At 30.0% G+C, this 14,424-nt stretch overlaps 1 protein-coding gene and 1 long non-coding RNA gene across 14 annotated transcripts in view; one reads left to right on the top strand and one right to left on the bottom strand.

Moving 5' to 3' along the window:
- The window catches only part of LOC143256934 (uncharacterized), a 496,333-nt gene that overhangs the window by 123,493 nt on the left and 358,416 nt on the right, over positions 1-14,424 (top strand). The gene's annotated exons all lie outside the window — the stretch shown is intronic.
- The window catches only part of LOC143256929 (chromodomain-helicase-DNA-binding protein 7-like), a 183,856-nt gene that overhangs the window by 36,064 nt on the left and 133,368 nt on the right, over positions 1-14,424 (bottom strand). The window contains 1 exon segment of the mRNA XM_076514817.1: positions 4,487-4,695. Within this exon segment, the coding sequence (XP_076370932.1) occupies positions 4,487-4,695 (209 nt within the window).

The raw sequence follows: 14,424 nt of genomic DNA, 5'->3' as shown, positions 1-14,424 counted from the left end.
ACCAACTCGAGTATTACACTTCTCTATGCCCTCTCTAATCATGCACATGTTAATTCCTTCAAGATTGGTTACAAGTAACCAAACCAATTAACATTAGAAGTGGGGAGGATAGGTGAAAAATGAGTCCTCTACTTTTCACCTCAAAAATGGGTACTGGCATGGTAGAGGAACTCCTGTATCAAGAACCTGTCTCACATGTATGCACCTCCAACAAAACCAACACCAGATCTACCAGGAACCAGCGGACAGCAGGAAGAATGAGAGCCAAGGTGGGTGTTCATCTCTAGTCCAAAACCTGGTCATCTAGTACTCCATATAAGAAAGGTATCTGACTTTACACATGCAAGAAGTCATGTCTTGTCCAGCTACAATCAACATCAGATGCACTGGGAACCAACATCCAGTGGATGGCAGAAAACAAGATTGTAATTCTGAGGTTTTCTCCAGTCCAAAACTTGGTGGTATTAAGAATTTATCTGCATTAAGAGTAGGGTACTAACCAAACACATGTAAGGACTTGTGTGGCTGGACTGTCTCCAACCACCATCCAATCTATGGCAACCAACTTCGGGAAGATTATAGGAAGAAAAATATCTCAGCCAGAGGGACAAGCTGCCTTTGTTTCATTTGTGTTTAATTTATATATATATATATATGATAGAGTGCTATTTCCAACACCTTCTGGCCTTTGGGATTATATAGCAGGTCTGCAGTCTGAAAGGCATCATGCCATTGACCCCTGCAGAATATCACCACCATCCTCTCAAACTGAGTGATATTATTCACCCTCAGCAAGATGCCTCCATAGTTCACCATCCCAGTGACTAGGAAGAAGTAAATGGCAAGTACTTAAATGCTCCACTAAAAGATAGGAAATAATGCATTGAAGAGTCTGGAGGATTGCAGCACTGGAGACAGTCCAGTGGGTGGCTGTTAAGCCTTATACTGAAAAGAAAAGAAAAGCAATTACACTGATGTAGTGATTCATCCAACACCTGTTGCTATCTGGAATTGTTCATCAGGTTTGTGGTAGGGCAAGCGTAAAATGTCACAGATCATAACAGGTGGACAGTGATCTCCATCTACTTTACTCATATTAGTCTATGGTTTGTTTTGAATTTCGTACAAAGCTACACGAGGATTATCTGCACAAGCCATCCTTAATTTAGCAGTGTAAAACTAGAGGGATAACCATCACCACCCACTGCCAACTCTTGAGTTACTCTTTTACCAATGAATAGTGGAATTGACCATCACATTGTAATGCCCCCACAGCTGAAAGGGCAAGCATGTTTGGTGTGACAGAGATTCAAACCCTCAATCCTCTAATTACAAGTTGAGTGCCTTAACCATCTGCTCATGCTTGGCCCCATTAGTCTATGAGTTTACAATCTGGGACAAACGTATTTATGAAGCAAAGGACTCTGAGGTGCACCTATAAATAGTCTATCAGAACACACCATCTCAACACAACAGTGGGTGTAAAATGAGCTTGTGACATATTATTCTCTACATTGTATATTAATGCATATGGGATGTAAAAGATCACTCAACACCTTGAAGCATCTGGAATGGTATATGAGGTTAACAGTAGGAAGAATCTAAATTTCAGACATGTTGCATATCCACAGGTTGTACAGTGTAGAATAAAGATGAAGTATACCAAGTCAGGCAACTCTTACCACAGAGTAGGATTCAAATATGTGATAAAGGCTCTTGCAAAGAAAAGAAAAATGAATAGAATACTTATCACCACAGATAAATAGTTATAGCATTGAAGCTGTTGACTCATTAGACTTGGGAAGGAATTTTGCTACTAAAATAAGAGCAATCATAATGGTGACAACCCAAAGCTGCAAGTAAATTACTCACAAAATTGAAAGAGAAGATAAAATACAATAAATCATAACTCTTTCAGAAAGAGAAAGAAAACATAAAATAACAAACTGAAAGAGAAATTACATTAAAATAAAAATGTGTGGATTAGTTAATTAAACTGTGAATGAAAACACTCAAGAAGTGATCAATGTATATGACTAGAAAGTGCTAGTTACAATAGGGATAGTCTCACACTCCAATTATTATAGGGTTGCTGCATGATCATTTGTATGTTAGTATACACTAACATGTGAAGTTTTGTGGCAAGTGAAAATTTGTGCTAATACAGAGCAGTAGAAGTCAAGAAAGTTTTTTTTTTGTGAGAAGAGGTAAGATATAATATTGTAATTCTCTCTTCTATATAGTGAACAATTATCAGCAACATATAATATCTTTTTCTGGATATATTTATTTTTTATTAGGGATAACCAGATGTAACAATAATTATATACCTATGAAGAATATCACAGATCATTATCAAGAAAACAACAGAGAATCCTCAATAGCCCCAGCACTTGAAATCCTTTTACGTAGAATTAGAGTAAATTAATTACGAGACAAACCTTTTTCTCTCATTTATTAGCTATATATTTGTGGACCAGAAATCCAATGCATGGAGTGTGCAAAGATCTAATCCAATTTGTCTCCTCAGCAAGATCTCTACCAGCCTACCATTAAGTTGAAATTATTTTAGACATGTTCACAATAAGTTAATCTGAGACCTTGGGCATTTAAAAATACATCAACAAAAAATTTTGACCTCCTGAGTCCAAAACTGTAACTAAATTACAAATTGGTCAAGAGATGATGGAGCTATGAGTTAAAAGTTTGTACCTGATATAAAAAAACCTCAAAGCCATTTTACTAGCTGCTACTTCATGGCTAAACACAAATGAGACAAATGTTATTATCTTTATTTATTAGTATAGAAAATATCTTAAGTTCTTGTTTTGTGTAATATCCTTATAGCATTACACTGCATTTCAGGATACTTTGTTTTACATGGTCAATTATACAAAAAAGTAAAATTAACATTAAATACTGTAATTAATTAAACTGTCTGAACTTTTATACCAATTAACCAAGCTAGGATTACGCAAAATTATCATCATAACAGATTCATCTGGTTCTATCACACAAGAAAAATGTAAACAGATTCAGTTAAAATGGGTAAATATCTCCATGAATGAATTCTACATTACAATTAGAAATGAAGTACTAAGGTGCATGTCAATGATCACAACAACCAATAACTTAAACTGTTTGTTATTGAATATTATCTTAAGTTTATCATATCCAGATGACAAACACAAATCAAGTAACTTACAGTTTATTGAAAAAATACTATATTTATTAAGCATTAGTTAATTTCAACTTAGAGTACTGTTGCTAAAAAATACAGTTCCAAGCCTGACAGAGTTAATGTTGACACCATTTTGAAAGTTGAACACCTAGGTCACTAATAATTTGTCTTCCATGTTTGTATGATTTATTGCTATTTGACAAAGTAGCAAAAAAAGCTGGTTAATATCTAAAATAAATTGAAACTTTATGAGTATATAAAAACAGAACTTTCTGGTAAATAGCGAAAAACTTTAACTTCGAAATAGTATTTTTATGCTTTTGCAAAACTGTGACACACAACAATGTTTATGAAATTTTACAACCTAAAAAGTGATAAAAATACAAAATAAGATTTTATAAATTTTTTAACATAAACTATCTGATATTTAGCAAGTTTGTATAAAGTTTTATGCAAGCTGATTAAGGATTTCTACTTTGATAAATAGGATATCAGTGATACCCCTCCAGTATGGAAAGGTTTAATAAGTCTTAATGTACTGTACTCACTAAATCTAACTAAACTTACTCAATGTCTTGGAATACACAAGAAAAATCCTTTTGTTTTCAAAGAAATATAAGTTAACATGCAAATATTTTCAAAAATAAACAGAATGTTAAAAAGCTAAACAAAATTCCCAGATCTATCATTTATTTCTAAGATTTGTAAACTCCAGATTAAAATCCTTTTATCATCAGTACAATAGCTCCATGTATTCAGTTAACAAACAACTAATTATTACTAAAATCACCCTATTTACTTTATACAGAGACAGAAACATAAGAGAACCTCTTCTATTTAATCATTTTTAATCACTGGATCTAGGTCAGTTTCATAAGTAATTGATATACCACATCCTGCAATACTGTAAAAAAAGTAAGTGCTGTAGTAATAAAGACACTAACACAGAAGAAAAATCACAAAAAAATACATGACATGAATCAAGACACAATAGTTGTTTAGAAAATACAAATCTATACATTTCATTGAGCAGGAAAATTCTAAAGCAATTTATAAGTACAATGTTTGTAGGTAAGTCTCCTTAGAACTATACAGAAATGAAAGCTGGAAATGTTTTTTTCATTTTTCTTTGTGAATTATATTAAAATGTTACTTGATATTAAAATACAAATTCTAAATTGTTTTTGAAAAAAGTTTCAAAATATAGGTTGGAATTATATCTTTTACTTCAAATTTTGAAATTTGATTGATAGGGTTAAAACTTAAACATTATATTTAAAATGAAAACTACAATACAACACTCACTTTCTTCTTCTGTCAATTCTCTGCCACATAATTGTTTACACATTTTATAAAAAGCTTTAAAGTATTCAGTAAGAGTATCATCAAGTTTTCTATCCAATCTTGCTATAGCCTTGAAATGATTCCATACATATTTCCTTTCGTTATGGTTGTATTCTATGCCGAAAGAAGACACAGTACGGTAGAAATCTGCTTCTTCTCTGTGGGACCACCTTATCATAGACAATACATTGTCAGTTGTGATTCACTCAAATCCATCCACCCTCAAAACACATCTAACGACACAGTATTACAATAAAGTACCTTAGTTTCACCTTCTCTGTACCAGGGGATGGTCTATTGATATTCCCTGATTTTTCTTTTGTCCAAACTGGGTAAAAATACTAAACAATATTTAATTTCAGCTTGAAAAAATCAAATAATTTGATTTAAATTTTCTATTTTTTTAAGCTATAAAATTTTAATATTTTTGTTGTAAGACTGTTTTGAGAAAAAAACAAACCAAACCAGAACTTCTTCTCACCTTTGAATTTTCAATGTTGATCAGAAAGTTCAAATTTATACATACAGTTATTTTCAACTATACTGATACTCATTAACGTACATCTTTTAATACTCTATTTTGCTTGTTGGAGTGGTTGTCACTTCTGGATATAAATCATAAAAAGGAAATACAGCAGAAAGTGAAAAAACTTATCAATGACCTGAAATTTGACCTTTTAAAGTGAAAGTTGAGATATGGTATTAATACTTTTGTTAACAATATTCTTAACTAAAACCATTTTATATCTAATAAATATACATTATTTCCAACAACTTCATAAGATCTTATACTCTTTTCACAAATAAGATAACCTTATCAATAACATTGATTAAATAATGATATGAGTCTGTTTGTTTATAACAGAGCAAAGTCATATTGAAATATCTGCCATGTCCACCACGAAAAATCAAACCCAGATTTTATTGTTGAAGGTTTGCAAACTTACCTCAGTCCAACAGTCTTCACACTTTTCCATGAAACTATAAATTATGCTGCACACCACTTTATTCAGTCCACACTAATGTAAGTAGTTTATAATGTGTTACATACAATGGCATTCAAACTTTTAATGCAGCTATTCTTAAACCTGAGTTTCATTAGTACTTTTTCTATCACCTACTAAGGAAATTGAATGGCAGTACTAATAAAACTGACAAGCTAAACTTACACATTCGAGCATGAAAGTTTAAAGTTAAATTGCCTAAAGTGGAAATAAATATTCAGTAGATGTTTACTGATTGTTTAATATAGTCTTCATTTAAAAGACTAGAAATATCTCTTCCACCTATAGAATAGTCTGATTTTTCAATTTATCAATTACTTTGAATTTACTGAGGATTGAGACCATATCACATTCATTCACTTATTGTATGTTCAACTTTCCTTGAACCTAGGATTAGAGTATTCCTTTAAACTAGTGTTTATCAAAGTGGGAGCCACAGCCTCCAGGTGGGTGTCAAAATATGGGCTAAAATCAAAGTAAAAGATGCTGACTTAATTTTAATTCTAAATAAACAGCAAGCTGATAAAAAAATAAAGTGAATTAATTAAATGATACAGTATGTTGAATGGAGATGTTATTGTTTTAACTATGGCACTGCTTTTCAATCACCGTGCTAAAATAGTGGGATAAGGAAGGAACAACTTTGTCAGTCAGTTACAAGACTCAGGAGAGTAGTGACTAACTGTGTTCACACTTAACACCTATAAAATATGCATAAGACAGGTTAGTCTATATTTGCTATACTTTTCATAAAATGTTAGTACAATAGTGAAAGTAAGCCAGTATGAAATATTTGGAATTTTGGTATATTTTATTCCCATTACTAAAACGTCCAATATGACACACAAAATAAATCTCCAGTTGTTGTGTTTCAATAGATTTGCATACATACAATTTAATAAAAAAGTACTTTTTTATAGATACAATTAAAATTCACTATGTACATTAAAATAAAGCACATTTTAAGGCATTTTTATAGGTTGGAGTTTCAAACTCTTTTACTGACATCCAGGGAACATCAGGCTAAAAGTGTTTAGGAACTACTGCTTTAGACAATCCCTTAGTCTTCCAACAACAGTTGATCAGCCATAAGCACCTCAACATGATGAGCAACAGGATTAATACATAATATGTGAATGTTGAGAAAACTGGATATTATCTTTAAACTTGAAAAAATTCTGAATACTCAATAAAGATCTGAACAAAAATTGAAAGTGAACTCACTGATACACTCTGTTGGTTATAGTATTGAGTTTACTCAAGATTTGTATTAGCCTGTGTGTGACAGTGAGAGATTATTACCTGTTTTTTCAGGATTTCATTGTTCAGTGACCTTGGTAAATATAGTTTTTAAATGGTTTTATTGATGGTAAATCAATAGATTGTTGTTCAAAAAGAAGTGTTAAAACAGATTTTTAGTCTGAGTAACTCACACTTTAAACGTTCCAAGGAGTTGGTGACTTGTGGACACAAGATGTAAGATACTTCACAATATTTTCTTCAAAATGAAGTGGAACAAAACTGTTAATGTTTTTTAAGCTATCAACCTACCACTTCAAGAAAAATTAATTAATTAAATTCATGTTAAATGTGAAGAAATTAATGTCCTGGACACTAATACTTATAATGATATTAGACCACATGATTTCCATGCTAGCATAATTTATGGGCTATAAAAATTCAAAAATCTGATTACCATATTAGACATTTTGGTTCCAACATAGGTTATTTTAATTACAAACTTTCCACCATATTCTTATTCTTGTTTTTAACTAATTTTATTTTCAGTAATTACACAGTGAAAGACAGCTTTGATTTTTCTGATAATATTGAAATATGAGGTTTGATAAAAAAGATTATTTAACCAGTCTACATACTGTATCTCTGTTTATTAAATTTCCCATAGATGAAGTTATAAACCTTTGTGTTAATCTTGTTTTCAAAGACACGGAATATCTTAATTCTCTCAACATGGCTCTGTTGACTTGACTGACCATATGACCTATTTGCACTCATTTAGAGACTTCTGACTTTTAATACAGTTTTCTATTCAAAAAATGTGACAGTCTTTCAGTAAACATTAAGTCTTTCAAATAAACTAAAAAAAAAAAAAATTGTGCATGAATATACAGAGTATTTATTTTTAATATTCCATGTCCAAAGTGATTTTCATGTTAAGATTATAAATACTTTTATTCATCTCAAATACCTCAAATTTCAGTTGTGTATTTTCTAAAACTTTGTATATACATTTCAAATGTTTGTTTTCAGTACAACTTTATATTTTATCTGTTATTTGTTCTACCCTAACTCTGTTCCAGGTTGTTCAATTCAATCAACCTGCTAACTACCAAAAAAAATATTAAGATAAATCTAAATTACAGTTTCCTTCTTTCTAGAGTGACTTCAAACTACATAAAACTATACTCTTTTATCCTAAGTAGCTTTAAACTTGTAATAGTATAAATCTATTTGGAATTTACTTCTATTGTTTTACTGCCCTTTGAACCATGTTTAACTAATATTCTTATCATTATAAGCTGCAAATAACCTGAGGAATGTGGAGCTCAGGCTACAATATTGAATTATGTTACCTATGAGCTGTTTGCATGCATACCTCATGAAATATTATTATTATTTATTTTACCTAATCCACCCTTAACTAATTTAAAAAGATTGGTTTTTATTTGAGTTACTTTTAAAAAACGATCATGAAAAACAAGAAATTGAGAACCTACTAAAGTTGTCTTTTTTTTCTCTTTTTTTGCTGTTAACTATCAATGATACTTCACCCTACTTTATTAAAAAAGTAATCAAAATGAAAAAAAATTAAACTTTTCTTAGATTAGATAAAGTTAGATTAGATTACATGAAGAATAATTTAAAAAGGTAAACTCATGAACAGCTTGCAAGTAATTTGTGCATTATATAATTTGATAAGGTACCCTGAGCTCAATGTTTTCCAATTAATTTACAAATTTTATGGTAGGAATATTAAGTTAGATATGGTTCAAAGGTAATAAATTATAAAAATTAAGGATAACAGTTATATATCATTAGGAGTTTAAAGTTACTTAGTATGAGAATATAGTTTCAGGTTACAATTTGAAGTTTGTATGTGGTGCTTACAAGGTCAGTCAAATTGATTAATCTCATATCAGAAAATAACAGGTAAAACATAAAGTTTTATTGAAAATTAATTTCTGATAGATACTTAATTCCTATTACAAAATAAGTTTTATCGATTAATTCTGTCCTCTACTGGCATAAAATTTTCATGTGCATCATTAGCCTTTCACCTAAACGATTATGTAGTAGCTCTTCTCAAATAAGAAAGTCATGCAACCCTTATCATAAGCAGCACCTTCTCAACATTTGTACTCATTAATAACTTCAAGATTAGTTATAGGACCTACACAACACATCACCAGGAGGAGGTTAGGTTGGAAATGCAAAAGGAAGTAAATATCTCTCAGAAATACATTTTCAGTTTAGTGCCTCCTCTTGCTTCCATTATGATGATATCTGTGTCATAATAATTGGTCATGTATTTGGTTTGTCCCATGTATTTTTAATCCCACTTTCTTATTACTGGCATTTAAATTGTTCAAATGAATTTCCACTTTCTTTTTTGATGAATTTATAAAAGAGCGATATATCATCTGCAAACCTTAAATCTGTTAATTTCTCACCATCTACTTTTTATACCTTCACCCTCTAACTTAGTGTATCTGAATACTTCTTACAAAGTTGCTGTAAACAGTTTCAAAGATAATGGATCACAATGTCTCATCCCTCTCTATAACACTGATGATACCTCTTTATCAAGACGTATTTTCACCATTGTGTCTGTATATATATATTTATTAGTTTCTTATAACCAAAAACAAGCTGAAACAAAAATTAATAAATAAATAAACATGTCATTAGTTAAAGCTATTACACTTAAGTTCATAAAGATTGAACAATGTAATGCAAAAGTGCAATAGAGTTAGCAACAAATAACATACAATGAATATATTTTTATAGAAAAAATTAATATTAACAGAGTTAAGTAAACAAAATCAAAAGGAAGGACTGTGTTAAAAACAGCATATCTGAACTGCTGGGAGACTCAGCAGCTAGGAAATGGTAAGTAGGAAGAACTCTTATTCTCCACTATAAAAAAAGGAGAAAAACTGAGTTGGGGCATCCAGAGGACCACACCACCAAAATCGGTGCAATAGGTAACCATGATAGCCTATTTTGAAAAGCAGAATTACCACATTGATGAAATCAATCAATCAATGCTTGTCAGCATTTGTAATTGTATATCAGGTTCACAGTAAGCAGGAACCCCTGTCTGCTTTACTCTTGATTGTCTATTAGTGTATGATCTGGCATGAACATATTTATGAAGCAAAATATCACTTGAGAGTACTATTAGTGGTCACACAGAACATTCCATTCTGATGATGTACATAATCTAATTCTAGAACATAATTTTTGCAGGACAGTACTATTGCCAGTCAAGAAGTAAATAAAAAGTGCAAATGTGGAAATGGCACTGGTTACAACAGGGGTAAGTCATGCTCCTATTAGTGAAAAGTTGCTGCAAAATGATTTACTTGTGAAAATACATAAGGAGGAGATAGAAGGATAGTAATAAACACTGAAAATCTGCATTTATAGAGAGCAATACTAATTGAGAAAACACATTTTGTGAGAAGAGGTAGGATATAATATCAGAAATATCACTAAACCTATTAGTACTAACTTTTTACACTGTAAGTAATGATGCTTTTATCATATCACACTCCAAAAATAAAACTAGAAGGCAAAATTATTTGAAATTTGACAAACATTTCACTGAAAGTATGTAATTTCAAAAAATAAAATATTAAATTTTGATTTTTCTACTATTTCTATGAAAAGATTGTTAATTAACATAGTTATTTGCACTTGGACTCTGAATAGTTCACCTGTAAGATGATTTTCAAGTAAAGTATAAAAACAGTTTTTTGTTTTTTTTCAGTTTTTCACATACATAATCTCTAAATACTAAACGTTTTTTTTTAACTCTTTGGCAATGAAGCCATTTTTAAACCCTGGTTGGGGATGTTACTAAGTTACATTCAAAGTTCCATTTAAAATAAAAAAAAAAAACTTGTATAAAACTTTGAATCATAATGTATTTGATAATACTAACTTCATTATAGTACATCTATTATAATGTGGTTAATTAAACTACAGTAAAAATCACAACTTTACAGCAATTTAAGAGAAACAAGTGTGAGAATATGATCAAAGTAGATGCTGAATTTGTTTAGACATAATTTGAGACCTTTGTAAAGCTAGAGTCAGAGAAAAGACTTTTGAAAATTCCACAGTCAAAGATAAATTGTGTCCATAAATATAAACTCAATTGTTAAGTGATTGTTTTAAGATAAATGGCATGTTTATAATCAATAGTGATTTCTCACTATTTAGCTAAGTAGGCTGAGAGACATAATTAGTGTATGTGTTTGTACATATTAGGCAGAAAGAAAACAGGATATCTAGCAGTTGGCTATATTTTTTGCCTTATATAACAATAGAGAAACTGTGTAATTGCAGTAAGGTTTTACTTTTATATTTTAGTTAATAATATATTATTTGTGTTTAAAGTTCTTATTTACAAGGTGTAATAATCTTCATAAGTTTACTGGTTTATGTATCTCCTACCTCATGAAAAGTTGTAAACAAAGGACAAAATATTTTGCCCACAGATCTGGAAATAAAAATATAACATTAAAATTAAACTACAAGAGGAAAGAAAAAATAGTGAAATAATGCATATGATTCAAAGAAAAGATAAAAGGTATGTATATATTTAAGTTTCTTAATTCTAAACATTTCAATGCACTACAAGTTGATGATAATAGTTAGTTAGTAATATGGTAGTGATAATGGAAAATAAAATACAAACACTTACTTAAAAAAAACATGTGAAATTGTTAGCTGGGAATGTATTGGACAGACAATCCAATTCAGTTTCGAATTAGCCTTGAGAAAATAGTTTCATAAAATCTGCACTTTCTATTGGTTATAAACATGCCATTCAAATACAACCTGTTGCTAAGTAAGAGCCCTTTCTAATTTTGAAAGTGGACATGACTTCTTTCGAATGAAAGAAGACTTACAATAACTTTTTTAAACTCTGTTCTGGGAATTTGGAGCAAGTTAGTGGTAAATAAGCTATATAAGCATACTTTGATTATCTGTACAAAAATTTCAACATTACACACAGTAAAGCTGAAACAGAAGAATCAAAAATTAAAATATTTTTACCTGCAAGCCTAAAACTGAAATTTTATTACCTTTAGAGGTTTCTTTTGAAATAAAGGGAAAAAAACTTAAATAATATAAAACTTTGAATTATGACATACCTGATAATGCTTATTTTATTAAGATATATTGATAGTAAAGTGTTTCAATTACATTTTGAATGTGACTCAGTAAAACTTTTTGTCATGCACAGAATAGAATTTATAGACTGTTCTGGTAGTCATAGGGTTAACAAAAGTAACTAAAATGTATGGATTAAAACATATTAGACAAAGTAAGAAAAGCTAAATAAAAGAATTCTTTCATAGTCAATCTTCAAAAATGCAAGTTAAGATGTACATGATGTAATCTGATCCATTTGTTTTCTCGCTTCAGACAACAAAATTAAGTGAAAGCAGTTCTGAAAAATTAAGAGGTCTAAAGGTCTTATGATAAGTCACTCTAATTGTCTGTTACAATCTGCAGTCATTCTAGTCATAATAAAACGGTAATGATTTAATTTCCTATTCTTCAACTTTTGCTACAGATGATTATGCTTCAATTAGTTTTAGAGAAAATAAGAAATAAGGTATAAAGTTCTAATCAAAAGAAAATTAATAATCATTTTTCTAGAGTTTATGCAAATGAAGTGTGAAAACTTTAAGACACAAATATGTAAATAAGTATTTTAATTCTTAGTAAGAAAATCACCTTTTTCTCAGATTGACTCAATAAAGGCTTTGTAAATTAACAGAAAAATCTTCAGTAAAATACTTTATTAAAAAATTAATTTTTTTTCTGTAAAACAAACTTGTAGTGTTTAACTCAGACTACAGGGCTTAATGCACCACACCCAGTACACATTAATCATGAGAGTAATCATACTATAAATTTTGATAATATTATGCAATACAAATTTTGTTCCTGGATAGTATGTGTTATTTCTTTATTGATTATGTTGTAAAAGTACAGAAAATGGCTATTATTCTTTTCAAACTTTGCTTTTGTGGCATGGATAATGAAATTTAAAAATTAACCTATTTTCTATGTAAAAATGGGCAAATTTGCACATTTTCATTTGCATAAGGTCTAAATAAAACAACACATGAATCAAGATTTACATGTATTTATACTAAAGTTATACAAAAATGTTTAAAAGTGAGTAGTTTTTCGAGATTTGCGACTGTAATGTAAATCACTTTCACATATCAGCCCCCAAATACAGTCTCCCATCATGTTTTCGTTATATGCTCCCAGGTCACAAAAGCAAAGTTTGAAGAGAAAAATAGGTCTTTTCCATTTACATTAGACATAAGCAATTGGGAAATAACACTTTCTGCCAAGAAATAAGTAAAAGTAAAAAATTTTGTTGCATAGTGTAATGTATATGCATCTTCACTGTTATCAGTAAATATCACAAAGGTTTGGTACTTAAAATATCATGTTTCTTAATTAAGTATTAAGACTTTACTTGCCTAATCCCTATAACCTCCTTAACAACTATCAGAAGTTTTTTTTCCAAAAAGCTACATATTTTGTCTGTTATTTTCTCTACCTTGATTCTATATGAGCTTGTTCAATTTGACCAACCTTGTAACCACCAAACAAAATTAGGAGATAAATCTAAATTATCTTTTTTCTTTCTAGAATGACTGAAAATTGTAACAGAAAACCACAAATGTTTATTATAAATACCTTACACCTGGTAACAGTATACATCTATTTATATATATTATTTTTTTGTTTTACTGACCTTTGAACTGCTTCTAAATGACAGTCCATTAATGCAAGTTTCACATTTTCAGGTGTAAGTGCATTTCACGTTATCATATCAAATAGCATAAAAATGGTCTTTACAAAGTACAAATGTCTTATTCTTCTTCATATTAATGTACCAGTATTTTGTAAAATAGTGAAATTTTGGTTACCACACACTAAATACATATATATTATTACTATCTACAGTTCAGATATTTTTCTTAAAATGTATAACAGTAATTAAAAACATATGGAAAACAGTGATCTCTACTACTAATGAAGTAACAAATATTTTGTACCGTGTGTGGTATTTGCTAAGTATCATCAAACTTACATAAAGGATGTGAAAAAATGTAATTTTTGAAGGTTGTATTGTTGCATTTTGAAATGAAAAAATATAAATTAAAATACCATTACCACAAAATTCCATTGTAATTTATAAAGCTATGTAACTAAGATGTGTTTGGGTCTAAAAATCTTACTTCTAACCACTGGATCACCTTGATCAGTCTTCAAACTCTCTGACAGTTATAGTGATTTTACCCATGTAAGTACTTTAGGAAGACTAACAGAATTACTTAGTTCAAAACGAGTCCTTTTAATTGATTATTATAAGCACGTATTTAAGAGAAGTGGTCACAGGTAAACAAGTACTTGGAAATGAGGAAGAAGTAGGCAGAGTCACTGTGGTGGGATTGCTAAACATAATGATAGCTCAGCAAAGAGAAAAAGAAGGAGGTTCTTATTTTATATTCTAACTTGTCAAAGTTTATAGCTTGAGTTTCTAATTCAATAACAACTGTAGATGTTATATTTTATTATACCTACAATAAAATCTGAGTAAATGCAGAA

The sequence above is a fragment of the Tachypleus tridentatus genome, chromosome 7, assembly GCF_004210375.1.
Source record: "Tachypleus tridentatus isolate NWPU-2018 chromosome 7, ASM421037v1, whole genome shotgun sequence".
NCBI lineage: Eukaryota > Metazoa > Arthropoda > Merostomata > Xiphosura > Limulidae > Tachypleus > Tachypleus tridentatus.
This window is presented reverse-complemented; position numbering and strand designations above follow the sequence as displayed.